General features: G+C 51.2%; 1 protein-coding gene across 5 annotated transcripts in view; it reads right to left on the reverse strand.

Moving 5' to 3' along the window:
• Positions 1-16,764, reverse strand: part of CPN1 (carboxypeptidase N subunit 1) — a 46,276-nt gene that overhangs the window by 26,368 nt on the left and 3,144 nt on the right. For all 5 annotated transcript variants that reach the window (XM_073354705.1, XM_073354703.1, XM_073354700.1 and 2 more), the window contains exon 2: positions 12,678-12,874. In XM_073354705.1, coding sequence (XP_073210806.1) covers positions 12,678-12,874 — 197 coding nt within the window. The remainder of the gene's footprint in view (positions 1-12,677; positions 12,875-16,764) is intronic.

The raw sequence follows: 16,764 nt of genomic DNA on the forward strand, positions 1-16,764 counted from the left end.
GAACGGATAGCTGAGCTGCAAAGTACCGTTGACCGAGTTAAGACTTCTAGGAATAAGAAGCCTCAAACTGTGGCGATTGAGAAGCCCGCACTTAGAGCCACCATCCCCCCCAGGCGAAGGGGGAAAGGTCAATTCTTCTGCTACCGATGTGGTCAGGATGGACACAGTGCTGCCAAGTGCCGTAATGAAGAAAACCCCTCCTTAGTGTATGGAAAGCTGAGGATCAGTTGGGAGAGATCCGGTAGCTGCCAGAGGGTCTGGGGACGGGGACCCCCCAGGTCTGCCGGATTTGAAGATTCCCCCAGAAAAGACTTTCCAGCTGGGATCCCTGCAGGACTGATAGGGCCTCGAGCAGAGGTCATGGTGAGGATCGAAGGGGTGGAGTGTAAAGCAGTGCTTGACACTGGATCTCAAGTGACTATTATATTTCAGTCATTCTACCAACAGATGCTTAGGCACTTGCCTATACAGCCACTGACTGGCCTTGGCCTATGTGGCCTCAGCATGGATGAATACCCCTACCAAGGGTATGTCATACTGCACCTGGAATTCCCAGAGGAGGTTGCTGGGGTAAGAGAAGAGGTAGACACAGCTGCCTTAATATGCCCTGACCCTAAAGGGACTTCTGATGTGTCTGTGCTGATAGGGACCAACTCCAGTCTCTTCAAGGTACTCGCGGATTACTGCAGAAGGCGGGCTGGGGACCAGTACCTGAATACCCTGATGATCCATACGCTTTGTGCTGAAGCCTATAGGAAAATTGAGAGCGCTAAAAGGGACACATCTGAGCTACCGCTTGGGGCACTGAAGTACGCGGGCACAACCCCCTTAGTAGTGCCTGCAAGGACAGAGCAAGAAGTGCTTGTCATGAGTACCTGTCTGAAAGGCAGTAAAGGGAAGTTAGCAATGATAGAGCAGCCGATGGGAGGAGAGCTCCCTGAAGGAGTGCTGGTCCCCAGTGGAGTCATAACCCTACCTGCTGAAGCCCAGGAAAGGGTGACTATACTGATTGCTAATGAAACGAGTCGTGATATTTTTGTGAAGCAAGGACAAAAGATAGCAGACCTCTTTGAGCCTGAGTCGATTGTAAAACCCCAGTATGAAACTCCAGTTCCGGCAATAGACCCAGCAAAGTTTGACTTTGGAGATTCACCAGTGTCCGAGGACTGGAAAGATCGCCTGAGGAAGAAACTTTGTGAAAGATCCAAGGTGTTCTCACTGCATGAGTGGGATGTGGGATGTGCAAAAGGAGTAGAGCACAATATCAGACTACATGACTCTCGACCTTTCAGGGAGAGATCTAGGAAGATTGCTCTCTCTGAGATGGAAGATGTGCGACATCATCTTCAGGAGCTGGCTGCGAATGGCATCATTACAGAGTCCCGCAGCCCATACGCCTCACCCATTGTGGTAGTCCGCAAAAAGAATGGGAAAATCCGGATGTGTATTGACTACCGCACCCTAAACAGCCGTACGGTGGTCGACCAGTACACTATGCCTCGAGTGCAAGACGCCTTAGACTGTTTGCTGGGAAGCCAGTGGTTCTCTGTGTTGGATCTTCGAAGTGGATACTACCAGATCCCTCTGGGAGAAGAAGATAAGGAGAAGACAGCCTTCATCTGCCCATTAGGGTTTTATCAGTTCGAACGCATGCCCCAAGGGATTTCTGGAGCACCTGCCACCTTTCAACGTCTCATGGAGAAAGTTGTGGGAGACATGAATTTACTGCAAGTGTTAGTTTATTTGGATGACCTGATTGTGTTTGGAAGAACCTTAGAGGAGCATGAAGAAAGACTTCTTAAAGTGCTTGATAGGTTGGAGGATTATGGTCTGAAGCTTTCAATTGACAAATGCCAGTTCTGCAGAACCTCAGTGAAGTATGTGGGTCACATTGTGTCCCAAGAAGGTGTGAGTACTGATCCTGATAAAATAGAAGCACTCACTACATGGCCACGTCCAAGTAACTACAGAGAACTCAAGACCTTCCTTGGATTTAGTGGCTACTACCGCAGATTTGTGAAAAACTATGCTACGATTGTAAAGCCTCTGAATGATCTTACCAGGGGACATCAGTCCAGCAAGAACAAATCTAAGTCCAAGAATAAGGGGAGGTCCCCAAAGCCTCCTGTGCAGAGACACAATGGCCCCTGTGCACCATTTGGGCCACGGTGGGATGAGAGATGTGAAAGGGCTTTTCAAGAAATCATTACTTGCCTAACTCATGCTCCAGTCCTAGTTTTTGCTGACCCAAGCAAACCATTTATCCTGCATACTGATGCCAGTTTGGAGGGTCTGGGAGCAGTCCTGTACCAGGAAGTGGAAGGCAAATGTAAACCTGTAGCCTTTGCCAGCCGAGGATTGTCTGATAGTGAAACTCGCTATCCCACCCACAAGCTGGAGTTTTTGGCCTTGAAATGGGCCATCACTGAGAAATTTCGAGACTACTTGTATGGTGCTCAGTTCCAGGTGTGGACAGACAACAATCCACTGACTTATGTGTTAACAAGTGCTAAGCTGGATGCTACAGGGCAGAGATGGGTGGCCGCCTTGGCTAGCTATGAGTTCAGCATTCAGTACCGATCAGGGAGAAGCAATGTAGATGCAGATGCATTGTCCAGGCGTCCGCAGGCTCCAGAAGTTGCTGTGATACCCACAGATGGAGTGAGAGCTATTTGCAGTGTGAGTCGCCGAGAGCCAGAGGCCCGTGAAGACTTTCAGGGATGTGTTGCAGAAGCTTTGGGCCTGCCCCCTGAATGCATGCCTTCTGCTTCGGTGAACTATATTGCATTAGACCAATCTCCTTTGCCCATGCTCAATGCGGCTGACTGGCAAGAAGCCCAGCGGCAAGATATTGACATTCGTGATACACTACTTGCCAAAAGGGAGGGGCGAAGCCCGACTGCGGTTGTCCCACCTAACCCGGAGGGTAAACTACTATTGAGAGAATGGACCAAACTAAAACTGATTCAGGGAGTGCTACACCGAATGACCACTGACCCTTTACAAAAACAACGAGCACAACTAGTACTGCCAAAAAAGTACAGAGCCCTGGCCATGAGGGCCCTGCATGATGACTTTGGGCATTTAGGGATGGAGAGGACCCTGGAACTTATTCGTAGTAGGTTCTATTGGCCCCGAATGGCTGAAGATGTTCGCAGGAAATGTGAGACTTGCGCTCGATGTGTTCAAAGGAAAACTCTGCCCACGAGGGCTGCATATCTCAAGAACATCACCAGCAACAAACCTTTGGAGTTGGTATGCATTGATTTCTTGTCTGTAGAGGTAGACAAGAGGAATGTTGGAAACATTCTAGTAGTGACTGACCATTTTACACGGTATGCACAAGCATATCCCACACGTGATCAGAGGGCCACCACCGTTGCTCGAGTATTGTGGGACAAATATTTCTCAGTCTATGGATTCCCGGCTCGGATACACTCTGATCAGGGGCGGGATTTTGAGAGTCACCTTCTGAAAGAGGTGCTGAAGATAGCAGGAATTAAAAAGTCTAGGACAACGCCTTATCACCCCCAAGGTGATCCTCAGCCAGAGAGGTTCAATCGAACCCTATTAGATATGTTGGGAACTTTGCGACCAGAGCAGAAGGCAACCTGGAGCCAGCATGTCGCATTTCTGGTGCATGCCTACAATGCCACAAAGAACGATGCTACGGGAGTCACCCCATATCTCTTGATGTTTGGGCGAGAACCAAGATTACCCATAGACTTGTGCTTTGGTGTATCAGAGGATGGAGATAGCTATGAAACTCATCAGCAATATGTATCCCGACTAAGAGAAAAGCTGCGGGATGCTTATCGCTTAGCTACCGCTGCGGCTCGGAAGAACGCAGACCGCAACAAACATCGATATGATGCTAGAGTGCGTTCGCAGGAGCTCCAGCCGGGGGACAGAGTCCTGCTGCGAAATTTGGGTATTGCTGGCAAACACAAGATAGCTGACAGATGGAAGGCAATACCTTACCTGGTGATGGAAAAGCTGGGAGATCTGCCGGTCTACAAGATCAAACCTGAAGACGGTCCAGGGCAAATAAAGACGGTGCATAGAAACCTTTTGCTCCCTGTGGGGGAATTGGTAAGCACCCCTTGTGAGATGGGCCACGGCAGGGCCGCCGGGCAGAACAGAGGTGCTAGACCAAAGCCGCCATCCAACACAGACAGTGGGCCCCCTGCAGCTAACTTACCCCTATTCTGCACATCTGAGAGTGAGTCTGAGGAGGAAGACACAACCCTGGTGTATCCTGGGATGGAGACAAGATTTCAGTCTCGATCAGCTGAACCAAACGAGAGTTTTCCCTCTTCCGCCCTAAACCCAATGGCGGAACTATTTAGGCCCCTTTCTGATACCCCGGTGCTGCTGATGAGACCCCCCTGTGATGACACACACAGGTTATTGGACAATGGGGACAGACAGGTAGAGGATGTCCTGGGCACCTTGGACCCTCCAGCGTTAGAACTAGGAGTGCAGGGGCCTACGCCAGTAGCCGAGGGACCCTCCAGGGAAGCCTCTCCATCCGTCACTCAAGAGGATGTTCCCCTTACTTCGGCAACAGAGATTCTCAATAGACGAGACAGGGTGATAAGACCAGTGAAACGGTTAACTTATGATGCACCTGGGGTGACTAGTGAGGAGCCAATACATTTAGCACACAGGCTTGTGGAAGCTAAAGTGGGCTTCCTGAGGCCCTTTGGAGGAAACCAATGAGTTGGTATAAAGGGAGTGTGATTTGTTGGGACGACAAAGTCTCGGCTGGGGGGAGGATGTAAGCAGTGTCAGGATGAGCTCCACCCTGACATCTGGTGGTGAGGTGTGGCAAGTTGTGGAAAAGAACTTCAGGGGCAGATCTCATTTGCATAGGCACACCCACCACGCCTAGAATGAGACCATAGCTGCCCAAATGGTCACTTTGGCTGCTGTGGGATCCCCAGTGTCTCTGTTATTGGGGCAGGAAGAATAAATTGTTATTACCCTGATTATGGGAACTGTGCTTGGAACTGTACGTGGCCTTTTGTTACGATGGAGGGATTCACCATCATCTAAGTAGCACTCGCTAGGCAAGGGTCATGGGTTCCAAAACTGTGTGAATGGAGAGAGGCTGGGGACAAGTATTAATACTTGGTGGCATGGGCCCCTTGGTGAGGGCCTTACATGCTGATTGCACTTCCTCCTCTCTCCACTGTGGAATATCAGAGCTAATTTTGATTTCATTAGAAGTCTAGTTATAGGCTGCTGAGCTCACTTTGGGCTGACAGTGCCCCAGCACTGGGGCTCCCCTACTATAAGCTGAATTCACCTAAGAGCTGAAATCACTGAGTGTTGTGTTAAGTAGTGGGGGAGCCTGAAGATATATTGTGGAGCAGTTTGCGGGAGGGCTGGTGAAGCAGTTCGACACGGAGCAGTGTGTGGATGGCAGGAGCTGCTTGTGGGCCGTGGAGCTGAGTGAAGGAGTTCGTGGGGCGGCTGGCGGAGCGGAGCGCAGCTGAGCGAAGGAGTTCGTGGGGCGGCTGGCGGAGCGGAGCGCAGCTGAACGAAGGAGTTCGTGGGGCGGCTGGCGGAGCGGAGCGCAGCTGCGCGAAGGAGTTCGTGGGGCGGCTGGCGGAGCGGAGCGGAGCGCCGCTATGGAGCTATGGGGCGGTCAGCTTCAGATCACGTAAGGTGCCTCTTACCCCCGTCCCATTTCCACCCAGGTTGGGAGGTAAAGCTCCGCCGATAAACTTTCGAACTCTGGGGCTGCCCTGACCAGGGACAGAGACTTTTGGGGCATTGGACTTTTGGGGTTGCTGGACTCAAGAACCAAAGGGAAAAGGGCATGCCCCAATTTGCCTGGGGTGGGGTTGTTTTGCTCATGGGTTGTGTTATGAATCCTGTTGGTGGTGTTTCCCCAACATAATGCCACATTGTTTCTCTCTGTTATTAAAAGACTTTTGCTACACTCAGACTAGGTGCTTGCGAGAGGGGAAGTATTGCCTCTTGGAGGCGCCCAGCGGGGGTGGTATAGATTTGTCCCAGGTCACTGGGTGGGGGCTCGAGCCGGTTTGCATTGTGTTATTGGAATGGAACCCCTAGATATTGAACCCGGCCCTTGTTGCTGCCAACTCTGACGGGCAGAAGGGTTACACTTGTTTCCTTTCTACTTTGGATGTGCTCCCCAACCAGCTGGGGCTATTCTCCCCATGCAAACCTGACCTGCTTCCTCTTTCCCGGCTCCCCTTGACGTTCCTTTCCTACTGGTGACCTCTGTTCCTTGAGGTTAATTCCAGTTTCTTTATCTGCTCTAGCTTAATGGCCCCAGTAGTCACAGAGCCACCTGCAGCTTCTCTGGCTACAGCCATGGGGCCAATTGCCAGAGGCCAGCCTCAGATAGCTGCAGCTGCTAGCAAGGGAGGGGTGGCAATTCCAAGACTGAGCATGCTTGAACCTTGCAACAGCAGCACTAGGGACTCTAAATCCTCAGTGCCAGCCCTAGGCAGCTGCATACTCTGCAGTTATGCACTTCCCTCCTCTAGGCCATGGCTTTAAGTACCTGAGATGCCCATCACCTGCAGCAGGGGCACTAATTCCCATACACCCCTCAGCTAGCACGTAGTCATGCAGAAAGTGCAGCCTGAATGATTTTGGAGGCTGGGGTGCAGGAGGTTCCCATCCCTGAGCAGCAGCTCTGCAACAAGCTCACCTGGCCCCCCGCCGCTGTGGGACCAGGACCCTGTGAAGACAGTGGAGTTATCCTGTGTATAAACAGTTCTGTCCAAAGCCTGTTGAAGTGAGTGGGAGTCTTTTCATCGTCTTTAAAGGGCTGCGTACAGAAGCAAAAAACCCCATTCTCGACTCTGGGAACAAAGCGCATTCTGTGCTGCACTGGTTTACTATGGTAACAGGAAGGTCTCACGTTACCTAGTGAATAAGCAACACTTCCCACAGCACCTAACTTTTTCTGAGAGGCCTCCTGCCCACTTACGAACTGTAAACCTGCTTCGCTTACCAGGGCTGAAAATATCTGGTAGTGTGGTCACAAAAGCAAGGCCCTTCTGAATTCAGGAGGAATTTTGGATGTGCACAGAACACAGAAAGGACTGGTCCCTGCACAGTTACAGAACTGCAGTAAAGTGGAACAATTTTCAGCTTGTGTGATTGGAGGATATCTGGATCCATACGATAAGACTGTCCCACATAAATGAGGAAAAGTTGAGGTGCCTTTGTTATTCGTTTTTCCACTCTTTGTTTCTGTGGGGAATTTCCAAGTGCAATATTACTGTCTTCCTTTTAAACAAAAACTAAAAAAAAAAAGGGTCATGGCTGTTGAAAATAGCAATTCCAGTCCAAATTAGCACTGGGAAGACCCCAGCCTTTGTTGCTCAATTTTATCCTACTTTTTCTACAGCAAGTTACAGTGGATCAGCATATTTGATTTGGGAGAAATGAAGTAAAGTAAAATGAAGTAAATAGCAGCCTAAATTGAGCTTGAGCACCCCTGAATTTTGAGGGTGTTCAAATCTGGAAGGCAGGTGCAAGATTCCCTTTCTGAATATTAGATAAATCTGGAAAAGAAAAGCCAATTTCTGTTTCTATGGCTTGGCCGTGGAAATCCTCCTACATGCCTATTACTGTACCTAAAGCTGCCCAGTGTCCTCTAGTAGAGCCTCCCCTCCCTTACTTTTCATTTTAACTTCTCCTGGTGGGGTCCACAGACCTCCGTTGCTAGGCTTCAGACAGAGAGGGGCACTGTCCGTTCAGTCCACCCAGTTCCTTCTTTGGGGGATGCCAGGTGAGGTCACACCAGCATCCCTCATCCAGCCCAGGGAAGTCTTTGAGGGTGATAGCTGGGCCAAAGCCTTCTACTCCTTGGGCAGACTTGTTCCCCATTCACAGCGCCCCACCCCCAAGCAGCCAGCTCCCCATTCACAGCAAGCTGCAGCGCATGGGGTCTCAGCTTCCCCACTCCTTCCCCCCCTTTCCCGTGGAGAGTGGCCAAGGGAATGCTGGGAAATGTAGTTCCTTCCCTGCTCCAGGGCTGGCTCTCTAGGCAGGGAGCTGGCCAAGGAACCACGGCTCCCAGGGCCCCATGGGTTCTTGGCGGGCTGGATGCCCGCTGCTCGCTCTCAGAGCCTCCGCTCGTGAGCGCTGCGAGGGGGAGGAAGCGAGTGTCATGGACCCCCCGGCCTGAGCTTGGGCCCGGCCCGATGGAGGCGTTGGCGCCATGGTAAATCCGGTCCTGGCTGGAGTCCTCAGCCTCCTACAGACACTGGCTCAGGGCCTTCCACAAGAGCCCGCCCGCTCGCCCGCCGGCCACCAGCCCCTGTGGTGCCGCTCCCAGACTGCGCGCGTGGAGCCCTTTTATAAGGACCAGGTGACAATAACGTATCGGCTGACCCCTTGCCCCACCTCCCTCAGGGCGGGAAGCAGCTACTTCACGAGGGGCTGGTCCCATCCTGCCTTCAAGGGACCCATGACCCTGCGACAATGGACCTTGCCAATGATCCGGTCTGGCAATTCCTATGTTCCTCGGCATTCCATTTTCCATCAGATTAGGACTACTCCAATTCATGTTGGTGGCTGAACCAGCTTCACTGGGGGGCCCATAAGGTGGTGGAAAGCTACTTTACCCTCGCACACAACACTCTTGATTCAGCACTGAGCACTGCTTGGCTGGACCAGAGAATCTGGTGGCCACAGGCCTCCTTAGTCACAGGACCAGTCTTCCTCCCATCCTGCTCTTAGCAACATTTCTCAGCTGCCTGTTTTCCCTGCTGTGTAGGGAACATGTCCCCAGCACTGTGCGGATTCAGCAACTTGCCTTCTTGGGCAGCAGAGAGATGTCCCCTTAAATGAATTACTTACCAACTTAGCCTGGGGGCCATGTTCTATCCTCCCACCCTGCAACTGCTGTGGGATTTAGCAAGGGCAGATCGGCCCAGTGCCTGTAACTTCTGCAGGGTTAGAGTCAGATGTCCAGATACAGTCCATTCTCTACAGTCCATTGACAGTGCCATGGCTCTTGGCATCTTTGCTATCTGACCCCCACCCCAGTCAATGCAGAGCAAGAATAAAGGAGGACAGCAGGTTTGCTGGTCAGCTCCCAGACTGTCACTCAGAGAGGGCAGATGCAGGTCAGAGCTAGCTGAACTCTGGGAGACTGAAATACAAACAAAACAGAGTCAGCTCCCTGAGGACTTGTAAAGTCCACAATCTGTAGCAATAATGAAACCAACAGAGCCACAGAGACAATGGTGAGGGGCCCAAGTGAGCTAAATCACAGGCTGAGGACCTGGGCGTTTTGGAGGTCCAGGCTGGGGTGAGATGTGTTGAAGGACCCATGTTCCCAGGATGGGGTCCAAGTTGGGTGAAACACACATTGAGGGAGCAAGGGCAGGGGGATGGGATGAAACACAAGCTGAGAGATCAGGGATTTGGAGGGTGGAGGTGGAAGAGACAGCAGAATGATGGTTTCTCCCCACAATCATAGACACGTAGAACAGAAAGGGTCATCTAGTTCAGTCTCTTGGGGATGATCCAGGTTTACTTTGTTCTGCCCAAGCACAACCGTGTTTGTCCAGGCTGTTCTTAAAAATTTCCAATGACAGGGATTCCACAACTTCCATTGGAAGCCTGTTCCAGAGCTTAACTCCCCTGAGCATTATAAAGATTTTCTTGTTATCTAACTTGAATCTCCCCTACTGTGGATTAAGCCCCTTACTTCTTGTCCTACCTTCAATGGACATGGAGAACAATTGATCACAGTCCTCTTTATAACAGCCTGTAACAATTTTGAATCCTCTTCCCTCAGTCTGCTTTTCTCAAGACTAAAGATTCACTTTTTAAAAAATCCTTCCTCATAGGTCAGGTTTTCTAAACTTTTCATCATTTTTGTTGCTTTCCTCTGGACTCTCTCCAAATTTGTCCACATCTTTCCTAAAGTGTGGGGCCTAGAATTGGACACAGAACTCCAGCTGAGGCCTCTCCAGTGCTGAGTATAGTGGGACAACTACCTCTCATATCTTACATACAATCTTCCTGTTACTATACTGCTGAAAATATTAGCCTTTTTTGCAACTGCATCACATTGTTGACTCATTCAATTTGTGACCTATTGTACCCCCCACAAATCCTTTTCAGCAATGCTACCGCCTAGCTCAGAGGTGGGCAAACTACGGCCCGTGGGACCCTCCTGCCCGGCCCCTGAGCTCCTGGCCCGTGAGGCTAGCCCCCAGCCCCTCCCCCACTGTTCCTCCACCCCTGCAGCCTCAGCTCACTGCGCTGCCAGCACAATGCTCTGGACGAGGGGGGGCTGCAGAGCCCGACCTGACCCGGTGCTCTGTGCTGCACAACGGCATGGCTGTAGCCTGGCCAGCCACCGGTGCTCCAGGCAGCACGGTAAGGGGGTAGGGGGGGTTGGATAGAGGACAGGAGAGTTCAAGAGGGTGCTCAGGGGGCGGGGGTGTGGACAGGGGTCAGGGCGGTCAGAGGACGGGGAACAGGGGGGATGAATGGGGGCAGGGGTTCCGGGGGGCAGTCAGGAAGAGAGGGAGGTTGGATGGGGCAGCTGAGGGCAGTCAGGGGCAAGGGTTCTGGGGGCAGTCAGGGGACAGAGAGAAGGGGTGATTGGATGGGGCAGGGGTCCTGGGAGGAATCATAGAATCATAGAATATCAGGGTTGGAAGGGACCTCAGGAGGTCATCTAGTCCAACCCCCTGCTCAAAGCAGGACCAAATCCCCAATTAAATCATCCCAGCCAGGGCTTTGTCAAGCCTGACCTTAAAAACTTCTAAGGAAGGAGATTCTACCACCTCCCTAGGTAACGCATTCCAGTGTTTCACCACCCTCCTAGTGAAAAAGTTTTTCCTAATATCCAACCTAAACCTCCCCCACTGCAACTTGAGACCATTACTCCTTGTCCTGTCCTCTTCCACCACTGAGAATAGTCTAGAACCATCCTCTTTGGAACCACCTCTCAGGTAGTTGAAAGCAGCTATCAAATCCCCCCTCATTCTTCTCTTCTGCAGACTAAACAATCCCAGTTCCCTCAACCTCTCCTCATAAGTCATGTGTTCCAGACCCCTAATCATTTTTGTTGCCCTTCGCTGGACTCTCTCCAATTTATCCACATCCTTCTTGTAGTGTGGGGCCCAAAACTGGACACAGTACTCCAGATGAGGCCTCACCAATGTCGAATAGAGGGGGACGATCACGTCCCTCGATCTGCTCGCTAAGACCCTACTTACACATCCCAAAATGCCATTGGCCTTCTTGGCAACAAGGGCACACTGCTGACTCATATCCAGCTTCTCGTCCACTCTCACCCCTAGGTCCTTTTCCGCAGAACTGCTGCCTAGCCATTCGGTCCCTAGTCTGTAGCTGTGCATTGGGTTCTTCTGTCCTAAGTGCAGGACCCTGCACTTATCCTTATTGAACCTCATCAGATTTCTTTTGGCCCGATCCTCCAATTTGTCTAGATCCCTCTGTATCCTATCCCTGCCTTCCAGCGTATCTACCACTCCTCCCAGTTTAGTATCATCCACAAATTTGCTGAGAGTGCAATCCACACCATCCTCCAGATCATTTATGAAGATATTGAACAAAACCGGCCCCAGGACTGACCCCTGGGGCACTCCACTTGACACCGGCTGCCAACTAGACATGGAGCCATTGATCACTACCCGTTGAGCCCGACAATCTAGCCAGCTTTCTACCCACCTTATAGTGCATTCATCCAGCCCATACTTCTTTAACTTGCTGACAAGAATACTGTGGGAGACCGTGTCAAAAGCGTTGCTGAAGTCAAGAAACAATACATCCACTGCTTTCCCTTCATCCACAGAACCAGTAATCTCATCATAAGGACCATCAGGAATGACAGGAGGGGTTGAATGGGACGGTGAGGAGCAGTCAAGGGCGGGGAGTCTGGGGGTGGTCAGGGGACAGGGGGTGGTGGATGGGGCAGGAGTCACGGGGGGGCCGTCAGGGGATGGGAACAGGGGGGGTTGGATGTGATAGAAGTCCTAGGAGGGCCGTCAGGGGGCAAGAAGCAGGGGGGTCAGATAGGGGTCAGGGGCCAGGCCACACCTGGCCATTTGGGGAGGCACAGCCTCCCCTAACTGGCCCTCCATACAATTTTGGAAACCTGATGTGGCCCTCAGGCCAAAAAGTTTGCCCTCCCCTGGCCTAGCTAGTTATTCCCCATTTTGTAGCTGTGCATTTGATTTTTCCCTCCTAAATGAAGTACTTTGCACTTGTCTTTATTGAATTTCAGCTTGCTGAATTCAGACCAATTCTCCTAATTGTCAAGGTCATTTTGAGTTCTAATCCTTTCCTCCAAAGTGCTTGCAACCCCTCCAGCTTGGTGAAGATGGAAGCAAAATAGGCATTAAACAGCTCCGCCTTTTTGATGTCTGTTGTTAGCTCTCCAACCCACTAAGTAGTGGATCTACATGTTCTTTAATCTTTCTCTTGCCCTGAATGGATTTACAAAGCCTCTTCTTATTGTCTTTTGTGTCCCTTGCTAGGTGTAACTCATGTTGTACCTTTCTGATTTTGTCCCTTCATGCCTGTGCTATTCTTTTCTATTCATCCTTAGCAATTACTGGTGGAAGAGGCACTGGGGTCCTACAGCACAAGGGCATGTCATGCCCCTGCCAGGTAAGATGAGGAGAATGCTTGCCTGGTACCTGGTTTGCAGCCACTTCATATCCGTCTGGGTTCATGGAGGGCAGGATGTGGATGCGTGTGTCCCAGATGAGCCGTGTGATCCGTTCGTTCCGCCGGCGATACTCCTCACACAGGAACTCAGAGAGCTGGAGCAGCAGCTCCCTGCCCAGAACCTCATTCCCATGCATGTTCCCAACATACTTGAACTCTGGCTCCACTGGGAAAAACAAGAGACACCATAAACAGTGACACCATAAACAGGGAGGGTGGGGGCTGAGATATGGTTGGAGCCAGATATTCCCCATGAACAGGGAGCCAACATTCAATGGAGCAACCCAGTGACACCTCTGAGCAGAACCAATGAATGACCCAAATGATTTGTGTTTGTACCGCATCTAGCAAATGGGGTCCTGGGCCAGGACGGGGGCTCCTAGGCACTCAGATAAGTAATAATGTTCTGTCTCATTTAATAAGTAAACTCACTAATCAATAACAACAGGTTTCAGAATAGTATCTGCATTCTTACACTGCCCAACCCCTCCACTGCCAAAGCGCAGCAGAAGTGGCCTCCCTAGGACCTACCCGAAAGCGTGGCCCACCACCGAGACACGGCCACTGCCACAGTAGAACACAGTGGTTGTTTAACAGCTGCTCAGCATCAGACTAGGACAAGAAATGCAGCATAACACATTGAACAGAGGGTCACTGCTCTAGTACAGGAGGGGAGGTGGGTGGGGTTGTCACTGTTCAGACACTGGGGTGGGGAGGGCAGGTGCAGGAGAGTTACGGCTCCAGAACTGGGGGGCACAACCATGGGGTGCTCTGAAGCTGGAGGGGGTGCAGGGGCATCACGACTTTGTTACAGAGGGGGAAGGGGAGTCACTGGCTCAAACTCCGTGAAGGGCAAGCTATTTGCACTGGTCTCTCCCTTGGCCCAGAACTCCCCTTCACTGTTTGTTCTCAGTGCTGCTTGCTGGCATGTCACATTCCTGACTTCACAAGCCTCAAGATGCTTTAAATTAAACTGCAGGATAAACTCACTCTCTCAGTCTTGGCCTACCCCCAGATTCTTTCCTATAAAGACGCATTGAAAGCAAGAGCTGCCCTATTAAACCTTCTAAGCTCCCTCTGGCAGGCTGGTGTGGGCCTGAGGAGGGTGGGACTCCGTCCCTGGAGCTCTCCACAGGCCGTTCTGTCGGCGTAATGACAGTAAGCTTATTGCATGAGTCCCCTGTTGAGAGCAGCCTGCCCTCAGCTCTCCAGTGTCCAGCTCTAGGGAGTGACACAGTGTCGGAGCTGAGCTCCACCGGGGGTGGGGTGGGGGGAGGGAACAGCACATGGGGGAACGTGGATTTATTAGCCAAGGACAGGGCCTGAATTGCACCAGATAGCTGGAGAGATACCAGAGCACCAGTGCCGTACATCCACATGAGTAAATGGGACACTGAACTCTACACTCTTTGGAATTTCCTAGTAGTCATCAGGGCCAGCTCCCACCCAGACCCTAAACTCAGCCAGACAGGGAAGGCAAAGGGTCTGATGAGAACCAGGCCAAGAGTCTAGGCCCGAGCCCCTTCTTCATCTCCTCCAGAGGCAGAGAACACAGCGTAGGGGGGAGGGGGCAGGGCAGCATCCCTCACCAGAGAGCAAAGTGCCCTGCACCCACCTCGAGCCCTTCTCCATTGGCGGTCAAGCAAATCGCTAGCAAGTTGTGCCTGGCTCTGCAGCCACGCCCTAGGATCTAATGGCTAAATACATCATATAAGGTGGATAGAGGGTTGGCTAGATTGTCAGGCTCAATGGGCAGTGATCAATGGTTCCATGTCTAGTTGGCAGCTGGTATCAAGTGGAGTGCCCCAAGGGTCAGCCCTGGGGCCAGTTTTGTTCAATATCTTCATAAATGATCTGGAGGATGGCATGGATTGCACCCTCAGCAAGTTTGCAGATGACATTAAACTGGGAGGAGAGGTAGATACGCTGGAGGGTAGGGATAGGATACAGAGGGCCCTAGACAAATTGGAGGATTGGGCCAAAAGAAATCTGATGAGGTTCAACAAGGACAAGTGCAGAGTCCTGCACTTAGGACGGAAGAATCCAATGCACCGCTACAGACTAGGGACCGAATGGCTAGGCAGCAGTTCTGCAGAAAAGGACCTAGGGGTTACAGTGGACGAGAAGCTGGATATGAGTCAACAGTGTGCCGTTGTTGCCAAGAAGGCCAATGGCATTTTGGGATGTATATGTAGGGGCACTGCCAGCAGATCGAGGGACGTGATTGTTCCCCTCTATTTGACACTAGTGAGGCCTCATCTGGAGTACTGTGTCCAGTTTTGGGCCCCACACTACAAGAAGGAGGGCAACAAAAATTATTAGGGGACTGGAACACATGACTTATGAGGAGAGGCTGAGGGAACTGGGAGTGTTTAGTCTGCGGAAGAGAAGAATGAGGGGGGATTTGATAGCTGCTTTCAACTACCTGAAAGAGGGTTCCAAAGAGGATGGCTCTAGACTGTTCTCAATGGTAGCAGATGACAGAACGAGGAGTAATGGTCTCAAGTTGCAGTGGGGGAGGTTTAGGTTGGATATTAGGAAAAACTTTTTCACTAGGAGGGTGGTGAAACACTGGAATGCGCTACCTAGGGAGGTGGTGGAATCTCTTTCCTTAGAAGTTTTTAAGGTCAGGCTTGACAAAGCCCTGGCTGGGATGATTTAGTTGGGGATTGGTCCTGCTTTGAGCAGGGGGTTGGACTAGATGACCTCCTGAGGTCCCTTGCAACTCTGATATTCTATGATTCTATGATCATAGAATCATAGAAACACAGGCCCTGAGTCTGTGGGTGCTCCAGGGCTGGAGGACCCACAGAAACAAGTTAGAGGGTGCTTAGTACCCACTGGCAGCCAGCTCTCCCCCCACTCATCACTTCCCACCCACTGGCGCCCTGCCAATCAACTCCTCCCCCTCCTTCTCAGCACCTTCCACCCTCTGTGGATCAGCTGTTCCGGCTTGCAGGAGGCGCTGGGAGGGAGGGAGGGAGGGAGAGGAGCGAGGGATAGGGTGTGTTTGGGGGAGGGGGCAGAACTGGGTGAGAAGAGACAGGGTAGGGGCATAGTGGGGGCAGGAAGAGGCTGGGCGGGGTGGGGATTCGGGGGAAGGGGTGGAGTGAGGGCAGGGCCTGGAGCTGAGCAGGGGTTGAGTACCCCAGGGAAACCTGAAAGCCGGTGCCTGTGCATAGAAATGTAGGGCTGGACAGGACCTTGGGAGCACAAGCCCAGCCCCCTGCACTAAGGAAGGACCAAGTATAGCTGGACCATCCCAGAGAGGTGTTAGTCCAACCTGTTCTTAAAAACGTCCAGCGACAGGGAAGCCTTATAAGGATATTCCTAATACAGTAGAACCTCAGTGTTACAAATGCCTCGGGAATGGAGGTTGTTCGTAACTCTGAAACATTCATAGCTCTGAACAAAATGTACTGGTTGTTCTTTTAAAAGTTTACAACTGAACATTGACTTAATAAAGCTTTGAAACTTTACTGTGCAGAAGAAAAATACCGCTTTTAACCATCTTAATTTAAATGAAACAAGCACAGAAACAGTTTCTTTCCTTGTCAAATCTTTTTTTTAAACTTTCCCTTTATTTTTTTAGTAGTTTATCTTTAACATAGTACTGTACCGTATATGGTTTTTGGGGGGAATGTGGGGGGAGGGCATGTCTTTGCTGCTGTCTGATTGGGTGCTTCTGGTTCCAAATGCAGCGAGAGGTTGACTGGTCAGTTCGTAACTGGTGTTCATAACTCTGAGGTTCTAGTGTATCTAACCTAAATCTCCCTGGCTGCAGATTAAATCCATTACTTGTCCTTGTCCTACCTTCAGTGGGCCTGAAGAACACTCAATCCCCGTCTCCTTTATTACAGCCCCTGACATACATGAAGGATGTTCTCATGTCCCCCTCAGTCTGCTTTTTGCAAGACTCAACATGTCCAGGTTTTTTAACCTTTCCCCCTAGATCAGGTTTTCTAAACCTCTGATAATTTTTGTTGCTCCCCTCTGGACTCTCACCAGTTTGTCCACATCTTTCCTGAAGTGTGCTGCCCAGTACTGGCCATAGAA

Source organism: Lepidochelys kempii, chromosome 7, assembly GCF_965140265.1.
Source record: "Lepidochelys kempii isolate rLepKem1 chromosome 7, rLepKem1.hap2, whole genome shotgun sequence".
NCBI lineage: Eukaryota > Metazoa > Chordata > Testudines > Cheloniidae > Lepidochelys > Lepidochelys kempii.